The 16262-nt window shown below is 40.8% G+C and overlaps 1 protein-coding gene across 1 annotated transcript in view; it reads right to left on the minus strand.

Moving 5' to 3' along the window:
* RELN (reelin) overlaps positions 1–16262 on the minus strand; it is a 298352-nt gene that overhangs the window by 41638 nt on the left and 240452 nt on the right. The window contains exons 32-41 of the mRNA XM_087765536.1: positions 15804–15962; positions 13664–13852; positions 13171–13444; positions 11569–11709; positions 11296–11473; positions 9738–9822; positions 7003–7185; positions 5405–5576; positions 5220–5322; positions 2473–2702 (exon numbers count right to left, since the gene is read on the minus strand). Of these exons, the coding sequence (XP_087621662.1) occupies positions 2473–2702; positions 5220–5322; positions 5405–5576; positions 7003–7185; positions 9738–9822; positions 11296–11473; positions 11569–11709; positions 13171–13444; positions 13664–13852; positions 15804–15962 (1714 nt within the window). The remainder of the gene's footprint in view (positions 1–2472; positions 2703–5219; positions 5323–5404; positions 5577–7002; positions 7186–9737; positions 9823–11295; positions 11474–11568; positions 11710–13170; positions 13445–13663; positions 13853–15803; positions 15963–16262) is intronic.

Consider the following 16262-nt stretch of genomic DNA (forward strand, 5'->3'; position numbering starts at 1 on the left):
TCATTTGGGGGGAGGATGAATGGCTGTGGTCTGATGGATTTCCTTCTGCTTTGGCGTACAGTGTCTGGGTCAGACTGGGCCACTTTCACCCTCTCCTGGAGAGTGAAATCCTACTTCAGGTTGCCACCCTGCCCCCAGGGAGACCACCTGTGGAACTGGGGTGGTAAGATCTCACCCTCAGTTGCACGGAAAGAAAACATCATCCACTATGTCACCAGGTATTCAGCTTGCTTTCAGGTGGCTTAATCTTAAACCAGACTGATATTGCAAGTTGTTAATTTAAACTATATGCTCCTTTGGGTGCTGTCCTGTCATTTTTAATTCGCTTCATAAGTGCTACCCTCATCAATGCTACATGTAAAGAGGAACTGACTGGGGAAGGAGGGAAAACAAACCAAGCGGGGGAGAAACACTTCAGAGACTAATTTTATAACCCAGTGAGAAAACGTTTTAAAAGAGGAAGGAAACCAGAAGAGTGAGAAGGGGAAAGCACTTAATTGCATTGCATGTTTATTGTGTCTTGTTAGACAGGTGAATCAATAGCACAGGCAGCTGAAAAGCTTTTTTGTCTCCATTTGCTAAAAAGGAATTTTTATGAGGGGATTCAGGTGATAAGGGATAGGTGATGGGTGGGGACGCTACTAACAGTTTCAAGAAAGATGCCTAAGAACCAGAGTCCTGCTGGAAGTCAAAAACATGGATTTTAGTGTGCCCTGAGGTGAAGGACACAAGTGTGAGGCTGGAGGTGTTGTAAGCTCCTCTTCAGAGGAGCCCCACAGGTGGGATTCGTTCCACCCCTGAGGCACGTCAGCTCCTTCTCTCAGGCGTGGATGAAGCACGACTTGTGTCTGAAGCAGAGTGAAATACCGGTCTTGCTGAAGTTGGTAGGTGTTTCTTCACCGACTCAACAGGCCCTGGGCTTTTCCTTCAGGACATAACTGGAATACTAATTTGTAGTTACAGCTATATGCTGAGAGCATATATTAATTTCCAAAATAACATACATAGTGGAAATAACTAAAAATGTCTTCATCTTCATTTAAATGTAATCACTTGACACTTTGGGGATGAAAAGGCTAGGGTTTTTTTAGAATTACACAAGGAGTCAGGTTTGGAGTTTTTTTTCTTGTTATTCTAGTGGATTCTGGTGGAGAAAATCCTCCTTCAGCCCTCTAGCCCAAGAACTTCATGGCACTGAATGGTCCATGGAAGCTGCTCTGCAGTGCTGAGTTTTGCTGGCTATAAGCAATTGGCATCTGGCCTGGCGTGTTGGGGAACGAATAGGAGGGAAAGCAGGCAAATGGGACAGAAACACTCAGGAACGGAGGACTAAATCGAAATAACTGGAAGGTTTAAATGAATTAGGAGTCTGCATAGTCAAAATTTTCATTTGGAGGGATGCATTGATAGTTGGGTAAAGGGTCAAATAATTCTTTTGGGCAAAAACAGAAAGACAAATGAGCTGCTGCAGGAGATGGTTACCTGTTCCATGCTTGAAATGTTAACTGTCATAAACCAGAAAAATCAAGTTTAAAATTTAAACATTTTCTTCAATTACTAAATATCCAGGCTTTCCAAACTTGGTTCTCATCTCTTATATAGGTCTTTTCATACTTTTAGAGGCACATATGGGGCCACTTATTTAGTGGAGGGCCCATTGCATGCAGTGGTTTCATAAATACTCAGTCTCATAGTGGCATAGACTCATAAAGTGTCATAGTTGCATAGCTCATTTTCATTCATACATGCTACAGTTTAATCCTTAATGATGTGATCTTTTACATAAACTGAGTTGATGCTAGAAGACAGTTTTCCCTGAAAAAGTAAATGGTACTGTTTTATACTTTGAAAAGTTACGTATTATTATGCCTGCTAGCATGTACTGTTTTTCTGTGCTATGTATCTGTTATCATCCAACCTGGTTTGTTCCACAAACTTTAAGTTTTTGAGTGACTGCAGCAGTTAATTTCTTAGAATGGGAGAACTTTGTAGCTACAAGAGACCTTGAGTATTTAGATCAGTCCATTTCCTTACACTGAAGCAGAACTAAGTTTATACTAGCTCACATTTTACTGCATTTTCTAATGAATCTCAAATTTCATGCAAGAATATCCTTGATGAATTCAAATGGCTAATGCACTGCAGTAAAGAGCATTGAAGGAGCTTTGGAGTCAGTTTTGCATTAATTTTACTATGCAACCCACTTTCATAAAAATGTCACCGATTAGATAGATGGATAAAAAGGAAATTATTTGTGGTTATTCTACATTAGCATTAGGCACAACATATTTTTGGGAATCATCTGAACACTAACTGACATTCAGGACAAAAAGCAAAGAAAAACTAGTCATCTGGTCTGCTCTAGTGCCGCAGTTCTTACAGGCCACTCTTGTGCTGAAAGAACATTTTGGGTGGAAAACAAATAAATCAAACCAACAAGCAGCTGGGCAGGAATAGGAGCTGGACACTTACCCACAGAGGTGCAGTTTTCCGAAGTGAATGACCTCCCTTCTCCAGCCCTGGGTGGTGCCCGCGTAGTAAGTGCTACTTGGGTGATGCTCGGTGGAGCACAGGGAGCTGAGGTGACTGCTGCTGCTGTAGCACAAGGGGAGCAGCAGGTGCCAGGTCGCCCCCAGATCACGTGAGAACTCCAGCTTTACCGGGTCAGTAGAGGAGCTATCAGTGGTGCAGCCGACATTGATCTGGGGACCAAGACATGACATGCAGAAGATGACAAAGGGCAGGCTGCAGGACACCTAATGACTCTTCATCTTAGTCAGCCTCTCCTGTTTGGTACAGTATTTATTTAGCCCAGGAAAATGGTGATTTGGGAACTCATTTAACAACTGGGATGATGCACTCAGGACATGCACATGAACATGAACCCGTGCACATTGCCCTACCTGTCCATGGGCATATCGCACTCTGGTTTATCATAAAATGAATGTCATATGAAATCCCCAACTACTTCTAGTAAGAGAAAACCATAAAGTTAATTAGACAAAATCCCAAAGGAGAGCTGCTAACATTGCTGGAGCAAATGCATCAGTTCTTGCAGTTCTCTAGCAGGGACTGAAGTAATCACAGCACCAAAAAAATGTGCATTTTTAAAACCAGAAATATTAAAAGAAAATGTGCAAACTTTTTGTTAAATTGCTGAGCTGCACTGTGGTCCTCTTTTATGTTACACTTCCCAAAAGGAAGAAAGCTTAAGCCACAGGGTGTGTGCTGTATCACATCAATATGTTCTTCAGCTTTCATACTCACTACCCATTTGCTCACATATAGTGGCAAAGCCCTAGGAGACAGCATTAAAAGAGTATCATAGCTGGATTGAATTTAGATTCAATGTCACACCAAAACATAGTTTGGCAGTGTCAAACTTCTCAAGGTGTTCTTACAAGATTCCTGATGTAGAGAACAGTAGAAGGCAGAAAACCTACATGAACAGCAGTTCTACTACTGAAAAAAATATAAAATGATGTTTTGTACAGAATCTGAGACCTCTTAAGACATATTTTTTGCATGCCCCCAGTGAAAATTAGTCTGCTTTTCCTTCACACTCATATTAAGATGTTCTTCTAGTTTCAAATTGCGTATATAAAAGAAGAGGAATTAGAGGATGGCTCTGTCATATAAAACAAGATGTACTATACTTACCATGCAATAAATGAAAATGCGTTGCTGATGAAATACAAAGCCTGTATTGAAACTATGAAACATTTTGGGTTTTTTACATAACTTCGTAGTGGAAAATAAGTGTCTTTCCAACATACTACTCTGTAATGAAAATCTATTTCTAAGACCCAGTAATACTTAGAACTGTGCATGAATGTTGAAAGTGTATCCCACGTCAAATTTCCTTCATCGCTCTTCATTGCACATGAGTCCCATCAACCTACATTTGACTAGAAGGGCTGTCTACTCATCTGGAAGCTTAGAGAGATGCCTGACCCAATATAGTTTTTGACTCTTGAGACACAGAGAGAAACTCTACTGCATTATGCATAACTTCTTCATTTATACTAATATCCTCAAAAACGTGAGCTGAAAACAATGTTCTTACCACATATGGAAGTAAGCATGTAGATTTTATGAGGTTAATGCTCTGAAGACTTATGAATATCTTAGTGACCTCAAACATTTTTGTTCTACAGGCTGTAATCTATATTTTAAAACAGAAAATGGTTTGTATTCAATAATTTATGAAGGAGTTGCATGACAAACTGAAGCATGCATGAGTACACAGCTAAACCTAGTTTTCTTGGAAAACCCTTAGTATCATTTGAGTAATTTTTTTATAAACCTGTATTATTTGCTGTTTAATGCTACAGCATGCTATATCTTTATTAAAAGCAGCCTGGTAATTGTCGCATGACAATTTACAGGAAAGATTCTTTTACTGTTTCTTAATGACCATATAATGTTCCCTCTAAACTAATACATACTAGGCTAAATGGTTACTCCCATCAATAGCTGCCCTAGCCAATGCACAGTTTAGATTTTCAGATAAACCAGAAACACTGTTTAGTTTAGACTATATGTTGCCATTGGGGTGCCTGTTTTCACTGACTATATGAGAAGCACAAAAAAATATGCTCCTTATTTATGAGCTTTAGATAACTCCCTAAGATGGGATGAATTCAGGCCATCATGGGCAAAGAACAGCTTCCACTAGAGCCTTTATGAAAGCACAGGCAGAAGCAAAAGGATAGCAGAGCCTTGGCTCTCTGAGAAAGTACAACAGGGCAGTTAAGACAGCATGCAGGAAAAATTAATCTCTGTTGTCACAGATGAAGTTGTAGCTCTCCACTGTGTCAGCTTGTGGAAATGCTCCACACTTATTCTGAGCAGGTTGTGAAGTGGCAATCTAGACCTTCATTATATTTTGGTGCTTATCATCTTGTCTGCCAGTGGCGACTCTCCAACTCGTAGGACATGGACTTTAATGCTAGCAGTGCAAGTACATATGCATGGACAAAGTAGTAATTTAGGCAAGAAAATAGAAGACTTTGAAGCAGAAATTTCCCTTATCTGTGTGTTAAAATCTTCATGATACACCCACATGGGAGAAAGTAATATCAAAGCAATTACAGGGGAAATTAGACAGACTTCTCTGCTTGGCAATCATAACAGCTGGGCGAATACACCAAAGAGCAGAATCTGAAAAAACAGAACTCTCTAAGCAAAAAATAAAGTAACTTTCTGAGGACAAGTACCTCAAATTGGATTATAGTGTTTTCATTTACACTCAGGTCCCTTGTTGTAATGGAGTGTTCTCCAACTTCATTTGAAACAAATACCATAGCCGAATCTTCTTCCCTGTAAAAAAAGTAAAGGGGTACTTTAGACTCAGTTTATTACACAGTCACTTTTTTCTAATGTATTGCTGAGAGATGCTTACGGGGCTCCCTTAGATGAATATGGGCAATAAAGCCCAATGTTTCCACCAGGATAGAAAAACCAGTTGTCCTCTTTGGGACCAAAGTCAAACGTATCCAAAAGGATCATGGGATTCTTTAGGTTATTTCCATCAATAATGAAGTCATCAATAATCCAGATTTCTTCTTTTTTGCCTATAAAGAAAAGGGGAACATTCCTATTAAGACCTAATACAGCTATTAGTAGAGAGCAGAATAGTAGCCAGTATTTATGGATTACATTGAGAAGAGGGTGCTAAAGGAGTGGCTTCACTATTTTCATTTTCCATTAAAACAGTCCCCATACTGCTCTGCAGTCTGACCCTACAGAATTAACTTTTATTCCTCTAAAATTTACAGAAGTCACAGCAAACTGAAGAGTGAAAAACCTGTGTTGAACAAGTATCTTCTGTTTAAATCACATTTACTTTGAAACTCTAGCATCAACATCTTCTTTAATTAAGAATCATCTAAATGAGCAGTTGCTGTAGAGCCCAAGCAGCCTAAAAGGATTATTTCATTCTGCACCTTCTTCCTTGCACTCAGCAGCCTGTGTTTGTCTGGCAAGAGCTCTTTGAGGGAGAGGGAAACTCTAAGTGACCTCCTCTCCAATGGATTATGAATTCAAATGTGTCGCAAAATTGGTGCTTTCAAACTGTGGAGGAAGGATTAGATTGCCAGATCTCTTGTGTAACTGTTTTTTTTAATCTATCTAAAAGCTTTTGTGTTGATCAGAGAAAGTTAAATGGCTTCTTTTAAATGAAATTCCTACTTAAGGACAATGTCTGCAAGAAAAGTTTAGTTAAATATTTTAGGCAGGACCCACCAGAAGAATGAACTGGAACTGGATTCTTAGGACCAGATTCTTGAATTTGCTTTTTTATTAGAGGTGCGCTAGGCACTTGCCTGCGTGGAATAAATTTTTGCTGTATCACTGTGTCTAAATGATTGCTGGAATTCTTTAGAGCCCTTAATGTCAGCTCCTGCAAGAGATATGCTCAGAGTAACTGAAAGCAGAGGAGAGCTTTCTTCAGCTGGTACATCTCCTGTAATAGGAGGAATGAGCTGCGTTCCTCTTGTGGTTTGCTACAGTCCCTTACAATTTAATCAAAAGATTAACTGCTCACTACATAGTCTTTCTAAATGGGTTTTTAATGACTAGTTAATTCTGAGCAAGGTAGGCCCAGTTCCCATCTACACTTGGGACACTTTTCTATAATTGGAGCATTCTAATGGGGCCTCAGTGTAAACGAGAATCAGGTCCATTAAAAATAATGAGAAGAACCTGAGTGAAGTTAACTTAATCAGTGTCGCTTGATCTCCCAGTCCCTCCAGGACCAAAGCTGATGGACTTCTGCACACAGTCAAGGGGTATTAGGTTAAGGTACTTTCACTTTAAAGCATACAGCAGCTTTATAAGAACAGTAAACGTAACCTTGCAATAATTTTAATTGAAGGAGTTCAAATATAAGAAAACATGATTTAAGAGTTTCTATTATTGTTGCGTTCAAAAATCTAGCCTCTTACAGGTGCTGAGCTGTGGAAATGTGGACCTGGAGTCCCATGGGTGTCTCTTCCTTACCGTTGTTGTAAGGCTGCCAGAGCCTGAACCGCGTCGCGTTGTTTTGGGCTGCGTAGGGCAGAGGAACGTTAATAAAGAGGACATCTGTAGTCTGCGTGAAGTAAAACTCATCTATCAGGTGCCAAGTGATGCCACCATTGACAGAATATTGCAGCAGGATGGAATGAGACCTCTCGGGGGTGCCTGGAGCAGAGAGGACATGCATTTACATTCATTATAATCCGGTTTTAAAAAGCACTAGCTCAAAAACACTTTTTCAAATGTAAATACAGTTAGGTTACTTTGACATCTGTTACAGAGTATGGGCTTGCTTTAACAACAACTTAAGCTGTTGAGAGGTTATATGTGTATTAGACATATACATCTTCCTGTGCTTTCCCTTGCTTGTCTGTCTGCAAAACGCTAATGAAGTAGGGGCTAAATTTACATTGTTGTTCATTATATGTACGGTCACAGTTAATTTACTTAGATGAGAAGCTATCGGAGTGTTATAATTTTTTAGATTAGAACAAACCAGCTCCTTCTACCACAGACATTTTTCAGTAATTCAGTATTTATTTGCTTGTTGTTCCCAGGTACCAGACATTATCATCACCATCTGTAGCACCCACAGATAAAGACACAGTCCTTATCCTCACAAATTTATAGTCCATGGCTCTGACTGCAGACACTGATACGAGCATATTCATGCCCAGAAATCGTACAATTGATGTAAAGCACTGAAAATCTTTATTAGTGTGTTTTAATAACAACAACAAAGCAATATTCTGTGCTTTAAGCTAGGACTAAAAATCAGTAGTGGAACTGAGAGTAAAATTCACATTTTCTGACTACCAGTTCTTCCTTTTTTTACTTAAAGCTTTAAAAAGCCAATAAAGGCTCTATACAGCCCTGTGTATTAACATATGCTGATTGGAGCCCAGCACTTGCACTTGGTGCTGGTTACCCTGCACAAGCTCAGTCCCCTGTGTATGTTTGGCCTCTGCCTGACTTGCTGACCAGAAACATCAGCATCTGAGTGATGATATCTCTGAGTTGGGTTCTCACTCAAATTTATGCTTTCTACTGGCCTCATCATGCAGGAACAGTGATGGCAGTTCCGCAAAAACTCAGTATGAGGGCAGGAACTAGCAGCAGAAAAGGGCTAAGGGACAGTTTCTTAATCCTTGCCTCACTGTGCCTTACTGTGCAAGTTTCTCCCATGTTCCGCTCTTAAATTAACCAAATTGGCTGAAGCCAAGGCACCTGCTGTGCACGCTCCTGCCCCACTCTGCTCCAGCACGAAGTCTGTCTTCAACCACCACATGTAGAACAGAGCAGGGAGGAGACATTTGCAGTCAGGAGCTGATTTCAGCTTATCTGTGGAAATTAACAGTAAACAACACACTGCTCTTAACACTTACAGCTGAGATTTGCCCAGCTATATTAGTTTGCATTCGGCATTAGGGAGCTTGTTCGAGTAAGTCCTGGATCCAGGCCCAAGGCTAGCAAGACATATAGGTTTCAGGAGAAAAGATTTCTCCTGGAGTTTCACTGCTTTACCTCTTGTAGGTCAAGTATCAAAATCCAGCCTTGAGCCTTTGGCTATTCCTGCCTTTCAGAATGATATTTTTACTCATATTTTTTAATATTTTGGCAAGGATCATATGTAGAAATATTTCCAAGGCATAGTTTTGTAAAAGAAGTCTTCACAAAGATTTTGCTTTTTTTGTTTTTTCTCTCTTTTCCATAAAGTACTTAAACAATAGTAATAAATAGCCAAATATATATGATTAAGCACCTATTAAAGGGAATCAAAGTTAATTCAGAAAGAGCTGCACTTTTACTTGCCCATACAGAGATTTGGCTAAGATGTTTATTTATCAAAACTATTTTCATGCTGTCCTTTGGCAAATGGTGAGTCCAGTCTCAGAGGGCTGAGCTTCCTGCAGAAGCTATGAACGTCTTCCACCAAAGGGAGAGGGGTTTTTGCATGTTGAGAGTTCAGCCTTGAAGCGCTGGTTCTACAAGCAATGCTGGGAAAAACTTCTGAGACTGCATGAGAGTGACTCAAATGCTCAACCAGCTTAGTGGTTCTCCACTGTGTCACTCCTGACTGGGATAAAATTATTTTGCAAGGCCAGAGATGGCAGGGGCTTGGAGCAGGGTAAGACTGAATCATTGGCTTGAACATGGTCATAGTAGAGAAACTGTCTCAAGCTTGTTAACACCAACTTGTAAACTTGGCTTGCAAAGTCTGACTATTCATGCACAATTAAATAGAATTATGGGGTTTTAGTCACCTCTCTGATACCTACTAGGAAGCTAAATGTTAAGAGCTTTTAATGCAGTGGACTGAAACTTGAAAATTAAAAACTCTGTAGTTCCTTATCTGCCCCTTAAGTAATCTACTATAGGCAGCATTTTACGACTTTAAAAACTGACAAATTCATTTTCCCCAACATATGGCAAAATCTCTAAAAATCTGGAGCTATTTTATCTCTCTTGTCTCAAAGATTGTACTAGCTTTGCGGGTTTTGATACCACCACAGTTTACTCTTTTACTGCACAGACGGCCATGTAGGCTGGTAGCAAGGTAGGGATGATGCAGAACCTCAGACAAGTTCCCATATTATCTACCATAAACTGATGATCACGTACACTGAAGTTGAAAATGTAAATCCATATTCTTTTCTGTGATGCTACTATGCATGAATAAAGCTAGAGAAGTGATAGGAAATAAACAATGATCTTACCTTTGGCAATAAATTTAAATGAAAACTGGATGTACACGGTATTAGTGCAATCTAGATCTCTTGAAACAAGCATTCTCAGTCCTTCCTGCAAATACAGAATACATAGTGTGAAGCTCAGTTCTCATTACCTAAGATGCTCTGCATTGTCTGGATGTTGTCTCTTATTGACTGCTGGTGGCAGAGAAAGAGGTAGTTCTCTGTCCCACACATTATCCCAGGCAGAAAATGGGGATAGCGATAGCCTTGGCAAAGTGAGCCATAGTAATGGAAAGGGCTAGATATGGGGGTGTGACACCACCAGAGGACAGCTACATGATCAGGTGCAGACACAGGTACAGCTCATTCAGTTCATGCTCTGAACCACTGGGATGTGATCTGATCTGCAAGCACTGTAGCCTACTTACTCAGACATTGAGTCCAAGGTAGTATACCCGTTTCTTGAGCAAATTGTATAGTAGCCAAGCACCCTAATTTCAGGCAGGAAGACTCCTCTCTAGGAGCTTTTTTCTGTGCCTCAAAAAGTATTTTGTAAAAATATTCTCTTCTGGGGCAACCTCTTGACTTAGAGCAGTATGGAAAGGGAGCAGACAGGAAACCTCATAGCGGCCCCTCAGGTCCTGTCCATCTCTATAGATGAACCCAATGTTGTGTGGATCCTGGGGCCAGAGCCGGTCCCTGTTCTGCAGAGATCTGGCAAACTCCACCTCACAGAGCTTCCCTCTTTCTCAGACCCATTCCCTCAAGGGAACAACTTGCAGAAACAACCGATCCAAATTTGAGACAATTCACGTCCTGTGATTTGTAATTTAGATGATCTAAAGAGGTTGAACCGGAGCCAAGGTTTTGCAAAGAGCTATTTCTAAAGAATTCATTTCTACACCCAAAGTTATTAAACTTTGCTTTTCCAGGGCACCTGAATTCACAGTGTCAAATGAAGACTCATGTGTGAACCTAAAATCTATGTGCTTATGTGAACAGAAGTATTTCTATTTATGTGTTTTGTTGAAGAACTGAGAAGTTCAGAAAATATGATATTTCCTGGTCTTTTTAACCTCTAATTAACAAAAAAAATCCTTAAAGAGCTAGAAAACTTCCAAATGATAGAATTAAGTAAAACATAGGCTAACTACATAAACATTGATTACACAGACTACAGTGCTGACTAATCTGTATTATTCAAAATACTCAAAAGCCAATCAAGGGATTTCAAGACACAAACCCCATTGATTGTAATGTGTACTGTATTTCCAAGTCACTCACTTGGCCTCAAGAATCTCAGCCGCAGAGTTTCATTCTTTTCCTTTGGTGGTTAAGGAGGAATTTATACCACAAATGAAAGTAACAGCCAACAAACAGACAAAATCCATTTGTTCATAAAAAACAACTGTGACAAACATGGTGCATATTTAAGGCAGGAAAATACAAGAAAAATGAAAACGTCAAATTCTAGCCTAAAGACTTGGACAGATAACATATGGAGGGAAACAACAGAAAAATTACTTTCTGTTTTTAATTCTACTGATTTTTATTCATTTTTTCAATGTAAGTAATCTCTGACCCCTTTAAAAATGAGAGCTGTTCCAGACTTGATGGTGTCACCATTCAGGTTTCCCCTCTCAGCACCGTAGACCTCAGGCCAAAGGTCTGGATGCAAGTTACCATTGAAATCATCCTTCAGGACAGACGGCAGAGGAATGACAGGGACGCAGTACGGACCACCAAAGCCTCTGTCACACCTAGCAACAAATTGGGAGGAAAAGGTGTTACCCATCTGGCCTAGATAAACCACAACATCCTTTCTATGAAGCAGCTTAAGCAGGTTGCTACTTACACACAACGACTTCCATCACAGATGCCGTGGCCTGAGCACATCCAGGGGCACCCTGTAGCCAGGACCACATTATCAATAGCCCAAGAATCAACACCAGAAGCATAGTTGTACTGAATCCATCTGAACCGTGTTCTGGGAGAGCTAGAAAAAACAGAGTGAATGTATTTCAGGCTTCAAAATGTCCACTCCACAAAGTGCTAAATAATAAAAAAATCCCATAGACTTCAAGAGAACAAAAGCATATTAAGAAGCACGACTCTGTATTTGGAAAAGACTCATATTCCAGTTGAAACTGGGAGTTTCAATTTCTTATGTTAGTTTACAGGCAAAATTCCAGCAGACTCTAAAGGAAGATGCCCAAAGTGAAAACTGAGAAAGTCAACATTTCTGTGACTCTTGCTGGTCAGCAAAGTGGTTGAGCAGGAACCATTAGCTACATTAGCACTGAACAGCTCCACGTGTTGCTAGCAGAGTTAAAACAATATAATTGCTTCAGTAAACTAAGAAGTAATGAAAGTCCATTTATACTAAGTGTTGTGTAAAGAAAAAACGATTACATATAGGGTATATATATGTATAAGAATGTATGACTATATATGTACAAACATGCACATGCATACACATTTATTTGCTGTTATTGCTGACTGCCTTGTTATTCTCAGATGAGGAAAATATTTGGGGAAAAAAAAACAACTGTCAAGATGCTACAGGTTAGATGATCCTGGATTTGTTCAGGCAGGAAATGTGCTGTGAAGCTGATCCTAGAACAACGCAGAGAATTGTCCTCTGACTTTGAGAGGATCAGGATATCATTATTTTTGTGAAGACAACTCTTTGGAAGAACATGCATGGTCCTCTGGAGTGAACTATGGAATTAGAAACCAAGATGTGAACCCCAGTCCCAGTTCATTTACTGTGTGCCCATTTTTACCACCATATTTTCTGGGTGATGAAATTCACAGAGGCAATGCGTAGGGTGCTTCGATGAATTACAGAACTATTCAGAATAATGGTAAGCAGTATCATTGGCATCTGTTATTTCTAAACTAGAGCATGACTTTAATCAGAGAGACAGATGCCAGCATATCTGCCACATCCATTTACAACCACGTGATATCACTAGGAGGCAGGCAGAACTCTCCTCCCGGTCAAAAGAGTGGAGGTGGCACATCCAGTAACATGAGTTTTGACTTACTGAATGTCATAATTAACATGCCTAAATCTTGGATGACAAATAACATTATAACTTATGGGCAATGACAGAAAATACTTATATATGAAAACATGGGAAAGTGCATTAGTTATTGCTTTTTATTGGGTAAATGTTAGAAAAGGTTGGTTTAACATTCCCGTTCTTGCTGTCATAGATTGTAGGCAAGACTTAAGAATTCACTCATCCAAAGTTGTTACTTCCTTCAGTTCCTGCAGTTCACATTATATCTGACGAAATATTTTTAAGAGAAAGTTAAAATTCCGATGGCGTGACAACACGCATTTAATAATTTAAAAGACATGCAGAAAATTCCCAAGCTGGGGGATGTTTGCTCAAATTAGATCAGCAAAATCTGTATCGTGCCAAACAGCCAGAAGAGCAGCGCTCACTTGGTTGAGGGTGGGAGGTAGACTGTAATTCTCTTCCAGTTTTGGAATCTTTCTGAAGTGTAGATGGAGCTCTCGGTGTAGTGCTGACAGCCGATGGTGGGAGGGACACACTCCTCTGTCACCAGGTGCCAGTCCCTCCCATTGTTTAAAGAAAACTGCAGGTGAATGCTATGGGAATTGCTGTACGGCTTGCTGCAACCCATGCTCAGCTCAAATTGCAAGAAAGTGGATGCTGATACATGGAAATCCCAAGTCTCTGCATAACGAGGTTTTCCTAAGAAAAGAGAGAAAAACAACAACAACAAAGTATACTTTATGCATATGCTTTCATTCAAATCTGGTATCTGTATTTTCACCTTTTTTTCAGCTTTCTCTTCCCTGCAGATTACTATATACTTGAATTTGTGTATACCTCCCATCTTGTAAAAACTTGACCCATAAATAATTTATAAAATAGGCACATACAAATGCAGCAATATTTGGTGACACATACCAATGTTTTCACTGAACATCAGAGCTGTATCCATAGACAGGCAGTCGATGTCTACTTGACCTCCTTGTATTCTGTACCAGCTTGCTTGTAAATCCACAGTTCCATCAAATTTATCCTGGAAGCCAGTCTGAGAGCTGTCATTCATCCCTATAAGGACATCGTCCAAAGCCCACTGAGCCGAATGCTTCCCTATAAAAAGCAGAACATGCAGGTTAGTGGAGTCCCTGTTAGTTATTTTTTATGCCCACATCCTGCGTTCACCCAGTGAGCAGTGCGCAGTCACGTAGACTGAGCACTGTTAAACAAAACTAAAACATTGCTCAAGGACAAACTTGGACTCTAGAGTGTGTTTCTATTTCAGACAAACACAGGTATTTCCCTCTTAATTTCTCAAGCTTCAGTGCCTTCACCCTCAGATGCTCTCCCTGTGTTTGAATGAGACACTCCCTAAGCTCCTAGATTGGGGATTTTCACTTTATGGGTCACAACCTCCCTGCCATTCCCCACACTACATTGGAAAGCCTTCTGTCTAGTTCCCAAAGTACCTTTTGTATGGAAGAGGATAGTACACAAAGGAAAATGCTGAAGGCTCTTGATATAGATGATACTTATAGAAGTGCTCTTCACCTTTTCTTTGCTGGAAACCTCTCTTCTCTTGCTCTCCAGCTTACAGGCATCTCAGTTCACGATCACCTCCAGCCCTTCATTTCAAATCACCTTTCTACTGCCATGCTGAAAATAGTCTTACTGTACAATCGCGACCCTCACAGAAGAAGGAAAGTCTTGACAATAAATTGTGAGCTCGCAGCGATATGCCAGGACTTTTGTCTTACCACTATGAGGAACGTGGGTCATGGCTGATAGGGCCACTCTGAACTGAGTTATGGCAGAGGACAATCTATGAAGGAGTTAATATCTGTAATAAGGAGTGGTTGTCACCTATGGACGCTGGTATGGAAGGTGGTATTTCAACCTCCAGTCATAAACTCTCCCTCTTACTGGGACCTACAGGACTGCCATCAGGTGGTCTTAGAGTGACTGCTCCCAGCAGGGACAGATGTCATCCAGGTGCCCCCAGAGCAAGTGGCCACGGGCAGGACACAGGTAGGGAGCAACAGGTCTGACATCGCACCACTCACCAGTGCAGAGGATCATGGCAGAACGATGGTCTGTGGTGCACCAGTTGCTGCTCAGCATTTTCCCCAAATGAACTGGCTTCTTACCTAAATCACGTCCCTCTTGCCTTGGCTACTCTCTTGCCTAGTGAGGACAATTAACTCCACCACATACATTGTAAGAAAATGCATGAATAAAAAACAGCCATCAAAATGATAAATGATATCCAAGAAGCTGCATACCATAATTACCTGAATGTAAGCTGTATGCTTTTCTCCCCAGGGAATTGCTGTTAAAATGTACTTTGCTATATTTCTGAATATCACCTTATATTCCCGCAGGGATCCAGGAGCTGCTGCCTTGTACAAAGGCGAGACACTTAACCAGGACACTCCTAATAGTGGTAACGTGCCTCTGCGCAAGGTGGGAGCTCTCACAGTGGCTGTAGGTATCAGTCAGCACCAGGGCTTTACTTTCAACTGAGGATATAGGAAGTGGCTGAGTGGGCTTTGGAGGTGCAGCAGAAGGAAGGGAAGCTGGGACACCAGAAATGGCAGGGGATGGGCGTCCTGCTTTGGAGTGTGGAGATACTGAGAGCCACCAGGTAGGCAGATTCAAAACCAAGTTATGCCTCCTCTTCCAAAACAGAGAAAAAGTGAGACAAAATGTGTAAGCCATTTTGCATCCCAGGTCACTCTATACTCAGGTAAATCCTCTAATCTTATTTAGGCTTTTCTGTGTAATATTCTTTTCCCCTCCCCTCTGTTATCTCTCAGCATCTTTGGTTCAAACTTAGTTCTTAAACAATTTTACTCTTAAGCCCACTATTCTGCTTGGTGCTATAAAAGAAAATCATGTCTGCAGAGTGACTGAGGAAAGCCTAATGCTCTTACAGCACCCAAACTGTTCACCATACTGTATTTTTGGTAAGCTGAGGTTTCTGCAGAACACGTCCATACTGAGAAGCATTGACATGTGGGTTGTGGAAAGCTGCTTAATGAATTTTTAGGATGGTGTTGCTTACCGTGTTGTGGCTGCCACCAGCGGAAAGCGGTGGCGGGGGTTTTGGCCTCCCGAGGTAAGTCTATTGAAACAACCTGGGGTTCCAGGTACGACATGAAGTCCAGCTCGCGCAGCAAATGCCAGGTGATCCCGTTATCATTTGTGTATTGAACGACAAGCCCTGTATTTAAAATTAAGAAAGGCAGTTAGTCTGACTGTACAGAACAAAGGGGGGCAACTCTTCAGCCTGTACTCAGGAGCTGCCAACCCCTGTCCAGTGAACGTCACTTTTGGCACCTCCCCTACCCTTTTAGCGTCTCCTGGTCTAGGAACATTTTGTGGACAAAGTTCTGCTGCAAAGGTTGACCTGGGCTCACCAGCTGCCACACGTTATCTTGCTTGTCTTCACCAGACTCAAAGAATCAACTCTTTTACAACCTCAGTGAAACTAATGATTGTACCACAGAAACCATAGGAATAA

The sequence above is a fragment of the Nipponia nippon genome, unplaced genomic scaffold (assembly GCF_047370975.1).
Source record: "Nipponia nippon isolate SJK-2023a ecotype South Korea unplaced genomic scaffold, ASM4737097v1 scaffold_3, whole genome shotgun sequence".
NCBI lineage: Eukaryota > Metazoa > Chordata > Aves > Pelecaniformes > Threskiornithidae > Nipponia > Nipponia nippon.